At 38.8% G+C, this 9,841-nt stretch overlaps 1 protein-coding gene across 1 annotated transcript; it reads left to right on the top strand.

Annotated features, from left to right (window-relative positions):
- The first annotated feature begins 388 nt into the window (after window positions 1-388).
- On the top strand, window positions 389-3,968 carry LOC122601137. The gene is made up of 5 exons (XM_043773905.1): window positions 389-551; window positions 1,263-1,319; window positions 1,398-2,042; window positions 2,101-2,600; window positions 2,673-3,968. The coding sequence occupies exons 1-5, from the start codon at window positions 389-391 to the stop codon at window positions 3,966-3,968; spliced, it is 2,661 nt and encodes an 886-aa protein (XP_043629840.1).
- The last annotated feature ends 5,873 nt before the right edge of the window (window positions 3,969-9,841 follow it).

The following is a 9,841-nucleotide window of genomic DNA, read 5'->3' on the forward strand; positions in this document are numbered from 1 at the left end:
CTGAGTATGACCCAGCTTGGAAGTTGATTTTATTATTAAATATCTCAGTGCGTTTTATTATTTAGATTATTTAATTTAGTTTAACTTATTTATCCTTTTTCTGATCAATGAGTGAGTGACACGTGTGGAGACAACGGACTTTTACTGCAAAAGTACCCCCACTAGTTGTCCTCGCCCAATCAAATTATTTCTCTCTCTTCCCTCCAAACAGTTATTTTGAATATATAAATATTTTATCCGAATATATATATACTCATTTTAACCTAAATTCCAAAATCAATTGCATTTTTCATACTCTCTCTTATTTTTCTCTCTAATCTGATTTCTGTTCCATTGAAAGTAAATCAATCTTCTTTTTCATATTTTGTTATTATTTCACTTTAATCTAATGGCTTCATCGTCATCTTCTACTAGTTATGCTAATAACTCTAATAATAATGAATCTTCATCTAAATCTGGGTTTCGACACCCAGCTCCGGTAAGCGATGTCAAGCTTCCACCCTATGTTGTGGGTAGTGAAGTGGTTGTTAGCCCAGCCGATCTTGATACTGGTAAAATCAAGATCGTCAATCTTGTCAGTGCCAATGTTCATCCACCTTCTTGGGCATAAGGTTATGATGAAATTGTTGCCTTCTTATGGCATCATCCGTTTTGGAAGATAATGATTGAAAAGCTGGATGTGGTGTACCAGGACATGCTCTGCGAGTTTGGGCGAGCTGTGTGGTAGGAAAGACGAAGAAGGGAGATGTTGCAGTTTGAGGTACCATCCTCAATGGTAAGAAACAGGTAATTATTACTGAGAAAAGGCTTAGGTCTGCTTATGAACTTGAATATATGGAAGAAGATAATTATGCAAGTGTAGTTTCTCACAATGAAGCCAAAAATATTTTACAAACTCTTGACTATTCAGGTCCCTTGGCTTTAGTGGTTAAATTGAAATATTTAACTGGAATCTGGAATTATCTTCTTAGTACTGTAATTAAAACTTTACAAATGAAAGCAGGCAGCTTTGATCAGCCAAATGTACTTGAATTGCAAATCTTTCATTCCTTGGTCACTATGACCAGAGTAGATTATGCATAAATTAAATTTAAAGACTTAGTAGGCTGAGTCAAAAACAAGATACCATACCTTATGTTAAAATTCTTGCACTCATCATAGAAGCAATTCTAGATGGTGACTTCAGCTTGGCAACTGGCCAAACTGTGGAATGTAAGGCCATTAATTCTAATATCTTTAATAGTCCCAAGGTAACTATGCAGGGATTTACCTTGATTTTTGCAGGCAAAGAGATAGGGAACAACATCAGGAGAGTCAAGGTACTCAATCTCTTAAACCCTTAAACTCTTCCAAATCTACTTCTTCTTCTGAGGGTTAAGAGTTGGCCACAACATCAGCTTCTTTAGCTACACCCTCAACCACCATTTCCAAATCCACCTCTAAAAGACCCATTGTGGAGGACTTAGTGCCTCTCAATGTTGCTAAAAAGAAAAGAACAAAGAGAATTGCATCAGCTTCAGAGGTTGACAAAACAATAACTATTAGACTTAAAGTCCCCCAAGGTGCATTGGAAGTTGAGGAACGTTCCAAAGTTGACTCTGCCACCCAAGCTGATAAGCTGGATTCACCACGCCCATCTGCACTCTCCCAAAAGAGTGTAGACGAGTTAAAGGGAACAACTACTTCTGTCCAACCCTCCAAACAGGGTGAAGGCATTGAAACAAAGACCTCTTCCCAAGGTCATACTATGAGTCCACCAAATTCACCATCATCAGCCTCCCAAAAGGTTGATGATACCATTAAAGGGACAACAGTGGATCCAGCCCAGATCCAAATAGAGTCAGAGTCTATGCACATTACTCCTGAGGATGATCAGCCAAAGGATGCAAGTATCGAACGCCTAAGTGACACTGCTTGTATTCCCCAAGCTGGTCAGACTCCTTCTCTCTTACACTCTGAGTCTACACAGGCTGCATCTACCCTTAACATTACACCTGCAGGGATAGATACAGGCCTTAATAACTCTCCCTCGGGATACTTTGGTGCAACAACACACCACTGTTGAAGGGTAATCATCTACCCTTAACATTACACCTGCAGGGTTTGTGTCTGCATCTGTCCTTGGACAGAGGGATCCTATAAGTTACACGGCTCTCTTTAGGGAGGTCATGCTATCCCCTTGTACAACAAAGGGAACCATTGATGGTCCTCACGATGTCAATGAGAATATAGTCACTATCTCTGGAAGTGACTCTTTATTCGATGATGTGTTTGCCCATCCATCATCAAGGGATGCTCTGATGGAAGACGCCAATGGAGGTGTTGATCAAAACCATAATCAACAAATTCCCACTGGCCCACAATCTGAATTACAAGTCAATCCTTCTCAGATTGTTCAGCATATCATCACTTCTGAAAGATCTGCTCATGAGACTCACTCTCATGAAAAAATACACCAAAACTGCCTTAGCCTCCACCCCCTTCTATATGAGCCCAATGACCCTGATTTTAAGGAATGCAGGCTGCTTTTTCTAAAGTCAGTGGCCTTTAGGCCAACTGCAAGTTCTTCCCAAGCTGCCACTATCTCATCCTTAGATATGGTAAATTAGCTCACTGAGTTCATATCAACCTCTAAGGTTGAGAACTTAAAGTTGGTTGAAGGCTTGGTCAAGATCCAAAAGGATCAGGAATTGACGGATAAGAAAGTGGAGAAGTTGTGCCAAGATCACAAAGAAACTGAAGAAAGGGTGATAAAGGCACTTGAGAATATGGAGAAGAGCCAGAGCAAGCTGACAGAGTCTCTTGATCGGTTGACTAAAGCAATGATTGAACAAAATGAATTAAACAAGAGTACTCTGGGTCAGATTGAGAAGAATGCAACCAAGTTCACTAGAGATGTATCCATTGAACTCAAGAATTCCAACAAGTCACAAACTGAATTCAAGAAAGAGTTGGTGGATATCTCTAAAGGTGTACAATCTAACATGGACAACCTTCATAATGATTTTATTGATCTACATAGATCCTGGTCTGCAAACAACTTCAGAATTGACATGTTAAATACAAGACTCAGTGGAATCTTTACTACCCCAGTAAGCTCCTTCCCTCCTGATGATGACAAAAAGGGGGAGGAGAAAAGAAGTGAAAGGAGTGAGGCTGAGATTGAGCAAGAAAGGATTGCAGTAGAGAAAGAGACTGCTGAGTATCTGAAGAAGTTGGATGCAAGATATGCCAAGTCCAGAAGAGAAAGGGAGGCTAATGATAGAAGAATGGTTGTGTATGGCTCTAATCCAAATGTGGAAGCTGAGGAGGAGATAAAAAGACCAGAATCTGAGTCTGGTGGTATAAGGATTGAAGAAGTGAATGAGGAAGCTGTTAAGGAGAGTGATAACATTGAGGGAGAGACAACTGATGTTGTGATGGATTTTGTTGGAGAGATAAGGAAGGAATATGGTGAAGAAGAAAGTGCTGATAAAGGAAAGTCTTCACAATCTGTCTCTGCACAAGCTGACCCAGCTGCAAAGATAGTTGAAGCTAATTCCACTTCAAGTGATGACACCACCACATTGAGCCAGTTTATGATGAAGAAAAGAGAAAGTGGTGAAGGCTCAAGTGGTGTGAAGGTCTTAACTCAAGAAGAACAAGACTGGGAGTTTGCTGCAGAGAAAGCACAAGAGATGAATGTATCTATCAAGGATGCATACAAAATGATTATGGAAGACAGATTGGAGAGATTAAAACTGACAACTCTTGAATATGATCGTGAACTGGCCAGAGCACTTCAAAAAACACTTAATAAGGAAGATGAAGAAGTATTGCCAGTTGTAGGAGCAAAGAGAAAGGCTGCAGATAGAAAAGAGAAGAGGAAGGTGGTGGTTCACTCCAAACCATCACAGAAGGTTAAGGATGTTAGGGAGAGTTCCAAAGCTCATGCTGGATGGGAAGCTGTGGATATAAAGAAAACATAAGAAAGATTGAATTACAGAAAATATCCACAGACCATCCTTCAGGTTATATTAAAAAGAAGGAAGAATCAATCCATTCCAAGCATCAGATGTACAAGAGAAGGCTATGAAAATACTTGGGAAACCTATGATCTTGACAAGCTGTTTGATCTAGGTTACACTGAATGGGTTAAGCTACACGATATCATTTACAAACAACCCAGCATTCATAAGGAGAATGTCTTGGAAGCACTTGAGAAGAAACTGGCTATAATTGAGAAAAACAAAATAGATATCTCAAGTCCCCCAAAACCAAGATACTATGACATGGAAGAAGATGAGTCTGAAGAGCCTTTGAAAAGAAGAAGAACAAATCATGTCAAGCTTGATGGTCCTGAAGGTGATCACACAGATTTCATCAAGCAATTGAACCCTTTAGAGCTACTTGAGCAATTGGCACCAGAAGCTCTAGACAAACTTCTTGGTCATCTGAATCTGTCTCTGCCTGCTAGTATTCAAGATGCAAAGTGTGGATTACATATAACTGAGCCTGAGCATGGGATGTATTTTGCAAATGCAAGAGGGCAACTTGTCTTTCAGAGAACTCCTGAGATGAAACAAGTACCAACAATGCACCTATTTACCTTGTACAGATTTTGTGTTAATTTTGGTGAGCAAGGAAATAGGTATGAGCAGTTTTTCATTGAGGAAGGATTGGATAGGAAAGTTGATGTAACAGTTGCCCCTTCATTTGAAGTTAAGCAAGAAACTGTAGATATCTTAAGAGGATAAGTGAATTGTTAGTAATATATTTTAAAATATCTCCTTTGTAATGTTCTTTGTATATACTCAATCAGTTTTTCTCGCTACAACTTCTAGTCTGATCAAAAAGAACCCAAAAGATTCAAAGGGTCAAATCCGTTAGTAATATTTTACTTTGATTCTTCGTAAGCTGATAGTTAGATAAGTGTGTAGGGTTTTGTCATCATCAAATAAAGGGAGATTGTTGAGTCCCAATGAATGTTGTAAATTTAATGATGACAAATCTGTGTGTAAACACTTGTAAATCTTTTGGTTCTTGTATAGTAATCTGGGTCAGCCTAAGCTGACACAGCTCGCGACCCAGATTACGCTTCATACTTTGTAATTGTTATATTTTATGGAAGGAAGTGTTGTTCAAGCTGCAACAAATGGTCATAGCATTTAGTCCAAGTCAAAGAGGAGGATTGAAGATAGAAGATCAAGTTGTTGGTGGAAGACAACTTGGGATTAGCAGATAGCTTGGAAACACTTAGACAGATTTGCTCTTGACAAACTAGCAATCTGTGTCTGACAATCAGGTGAAGATTACAACCTGGATTTTGTGATAAGGACGTATGATGTGACTAGGAAGGTTCCTAGAATCTAGGTTGGTGGTTTATTTGCATGTGCGTGTCCATACTCTCATTGAACGATCAAAATGACGTGCTGTAGGTCTGGGGACCACAAGTACGATGAAGGCACGATCTAATATTCCCTTGATCATCCAACAGAATTCTTATACGTGGACAAATGTGGACGCCAAGTGATACTAAATCTTTCGCCTATAAAAGCTTCAATCCTTGAAGGCATATGTGTGACATTCCTTTGAATCATTCTTCACACAAGTTCTCTGCTCTTACACACAACTTAGTCTGTGGCCTAGGTTGCTTCTCTTGAGCTAGAACATTCTAATTGTTGTTTGTCATTTCATAGGGTTGTTTAGATATTGTAGGTTATCTTATTTCCGTAACAACCCTGTAATTCTTTGTATAGATTATATCTTAATAAAGGATTACATTTGAAAAACGCAATCTATGTCTAAGAATTTTTATTTTGCTTTACTGTTTTAATTGATTCTTGCTTACTGTATTAAGTTATACATTTATCGAATGTCTAAAACTATTTTCCTAAAGTTTGCTAAGGAAAAAACAAAAAGTTGTATTCACCCCCCTCTACAACTATTTGTGTACATTATACTTTGGTATTCTGTTACACCTCTGGGACTTTATATGATCATATGGATTTTCAAACCTGATACTTTGAGGCATGGCATGAATATCTGGAATTACAGCTGCCATCTGCACATCCCCAGCCCCAATGGCTTTTTTTTTGCATCGATGGTTTTAGAAAATGCATCATAATTCTTTCCAGATGCTTTACATAAAGAAATGATAACCATTAATTCCTTTTCCAGATCAGATTTTAATTTTTGGTTTTCTAATTCTAATGCCTCATTTAAAGCAACTGGCTCCTTGAGAGCCAACTAGACACTTTGAAAATCATTTATCATTGGTTTTAAATTATTTAACTCAGTCAGAACTGTTTCAAGATACATCTCTCCATCAGTTCTGACAGTTTCAACAAATAATAAATCACCATTTAGTAATTCAGCTATGTCCAGTTTTGTTTATGTGTCAGTTTCGATATCATAGTCATATACCTTCTTTAAAATGATATCAACTCATCTTCTAGAGACCACATCATCTTTCACTAGATGCTTTTGTTGCTTATCTTCCAGAGCCATGAAACAGACATTTCTAATCTCCTCTTCATCATCAGATGAGTCATCAGAGAGTTCCCATTTTTCTTCAACATTTGCCACCAGACACTTGTTTTGTTCTTTTTCTTTCTCAAGTGAAAGGAGGGCAATATGAGCTTTCAATTTTTTATATTTATTTTTGTAAGACTCATCAGATTTTTGAAAATTAGGGACAGATGGACCAGTTTGGTTGTTCATCTGACTAGATCTGCATTCCTTCATAAAGTGACCTTTCCTACCACACTATTAGCAGGTAAGATTGGCTTTATCTAGAGAGTTGGAGCTAGAAGCATTGTTTGGGCCATTAAATCTTTTAGATTTATACTTGAACATGTTACACGTTTTAGCAATCATGGCGACCAGATCATCATCGTCAGTTTCATCACAACCATCACTGATTTCAGTGGTCAGGCCTGAGTTCAGAAAACTGTTCAACATCTCCTTCATAGAATGTGACTGGACATTCTCAGCAGATATTAAAGCAGCACTAGGTTGACTAGTTAGACTAGTAACCTTTGAACTTTGAGCATGGTTTAAAGCATCCTGCTCAGCCACCAGTCTTGCAGCATTATTATCTTCCGTGAATCTGAAGTCTCCATAGAGAGATGCAAGGGTGTGACTGTGTAGGGTCTTACCTTGTCTTAGGACAAGGACCATATGTGCCCATTTGGATGAAAGAATATCACAAAATTTTTCAAGAAGAATATCCTTATCCTTCTCCACTCCCAAGCCTCTCAGCTGATTAATGAGGCTAGTAAATCTGGTATAAGTACTAGTTAAACTTTCATTGGGAAGTGCAAAGAAAGATTCATACTTCTTGTTCAGGGCAACCTTTCTGGTAGACAAAGTGTCATTTCCTACTTCAAACTGGAGAATTAATTTATCCCACATAGACTTGGCACTGGGAAATAACACAAGTGTTGGAATTAAGTCTTCAGGGACAGCGCCAAGGATCATGTTTTTCAGTCTGGTGTCCAAGTCAACCAGTCTGCGATCCTCATCAGACCAATGGTCTTCAGGCTTTTCCCTAGTACCTCTCCACTTCCAGTAGCAGCCATCGAAGTAGATCTAGGTTATAGAATTATAAATTCAACCTTTCTGCTTTGATACCACTTATAAGTCCCAACTCAATAGATGGTACTCTACTGGAGACACCTCTATGTCGATAGTGAAGTTTCTTTGCAATACGTTCACTGAATTTGGACGAGACCAGTTACAGTGAACAGTATACCAGGTTAATCTGGAAGGTTTACTTATTAAGGTGACAAGTGTAAATAAATAAATACAATGCAATAAGTAAATAACTTGTAATGTAAAGGTGAGACAATATGTATTTTTCACGTGTATTTTATTTATTGATTATAAACAAAATACAAGGTTGATGCGGAACCAAGATATTACAAGTATGTAAATATCCTAACAACCTATGAAATACAATTGATCTAAACTTGGAAATTCTCTTGTCCATCAAAACACTTAAAGTTGTGAAATGTTCCTTTTAGTGATTGAGAGAATATTGCACAAGCACACCAAAGTATTGCAGAGTATAATTTGCAAAGATGTTAAAAATGTGTTGTGCAATGGCCTCTATTTATAGGCAAAGGTTGACATTGGGATATCAACCTTCCCGTACAAATATGGTTGAGAGCATTTAAGGAAGTGTTTACTTTTCCTTGAAAATGCTTGATAAAGTATGACAGAGAGTATACTTTATCCAACCTACTTTATGTACTTTGTACTTTATACAAGGATAATATCTATTATCCGGGTAATAGTACATAAAGCAATAAAGGCCTTTTTCTTGTAATCAGTGTAAAGCTTTGTAAGTACTTTACACTGATGCTCTCCAGTCTTGATCTGTTCAGAATGCCACTGGGCTTCGTTGCCATGGCCAATCTCTTTCTTCCATTTGATGTCTACGACTTCAACTAGACCGTCTTCTGGTTTGAGTCAGATCTTCAACTGGAGGAGGTCACCAGTTGCATAAACTGTACGTTGCAACTGAACCTCTTATATTTCTGGACAAATCTTTAGGTCTCCAGATGCAACTGGAGACTGGCCAGTTTTGCTAAGACTGGACCTAACAAATTCCCCCTATTTGTCCATAAATACACACAAGTCTTTTCAAGTTTTGTATCTATACAAGTATTAACTTGAAAAGACTTGGTTTGACAAAATCTATCTAATTTTCTAAGGCATTTATATTGATCATCAAATGCCTTAGGTTTTCTTTTGACTTGTTAGATTTTATCACTTATCTACTTGTGGGTTACAATCTGGCAACTTGTATATACATTTGAAAAATATTACAAATGAGTTACAAGATTGAAAGTAAAAATACAAGCAGATAAAACAAGAAGTAGAACTTAATCAGATGGCCCTTCGCCAGTTCTCCTTCTCTTAGCAACAGATGAGATTGGTTGTTGATCTTCAGGATCGAAGTTCAATCTCTCTTCCACATTCTCCTTGAACTTGATCAGACTTTGGAGTACATGAAGCAATTTGAATATACGGACTTGAAGCGGTTTGGTTTGTTGAAAAAACAAACCAATAGGGATTTTTATGCCTTGATAGATTACGGTGATGTTGCCCCTGAGGCCGAAGAGGGGGGTGATGGTGATGATGATGTTGATATGGAGGAGGCGGCTGCTGAGGAGCCCCAGCCAGTACGACGTCCTAAACGTCGTGCTACTTCTACTGCAGGAGTTTTTTCTTCTTCTTCTGCCGCTCCTGCAGGTTTTGTGGATCTCACCCCTCTTCAGTTTGTTGTGGATCAGATTTTTGAGTCTCAGCAGGCTTTTCACTCCTGTATGGATGACTTCAGACATCAGGGGGCAGTGACATGACATGGTTAGGCTCTGGTTTGGGTAAAGTGGTGTATGATTCACGGCGATATCAGCCGATGTGGGAGGCATAGTTCACTGGACAGGAGTATAGCCCACCCACGGATATTCCTGCATTTTGTCCACCTACTATGTTTATTCCTCATCAGAGGGTTGGCGGTGGATTCCATTTTCCATCGGAGCGCCAGTTTGAGACCCCCCCTCATCATGATGCAGGTGCATTAGGGCCGGATATGCCAGTCCATTTTGGTAATTATACAGGTACTTATGCAGGGATGGATGTGAGTCAGGCAGGTGCTGCGGAGCCTACAGTTGCTGAACAGGTGGTTAGTTCTTTCTTTGACTATGGTAACATTCCTGATTACCGCCCCTATCCACCCCACCCTCCACCACAGTGATGGCGATGAAGATGATGATGGTTGTTGACGGTCGTTTGTTGGTTTTGACGGCTTGTATTTGTCTTTGTTTGGACTATTCCCTTTCCGTATTTTTAT

This window comes from Erigeron canadensis, chromosome 5, assembly GCF_010389155.1.
Source record: "Erigeron canadensis isolate Cc75 chromosome 5, C_canadensis_v1, whole genome shotgun sequence".
Taxonomy (NCBI): Eukaryota; Viridiplantae; Streptophyta; class Magnoliopsida; order Asterales; family Asteraceae; genus Erigeron; species Erigeron canadensis.

Coding starts and splice junctions, on each gene's coding strand:
- LOC122601137 (XM_043773905.1), top strand. CDS start 389: ATGGCTTCATCGTCATCTTCTACTAGTTATGCTAATAACTCTAATAAT. Junction 552..1,262: donor CCCAGCCGATCTTGATACTG/GTAAAATCAAGA, acceptor GTAACTATGCAG/GGATTTACCTTGATTTTTGC. Junction 1,320..1,397: donor ACAACATCAGGAGAGTCAAG/GTACTCAATCTC, acceptor CCACAACATCAG/CTTCTTTAGCTACACCCTCA.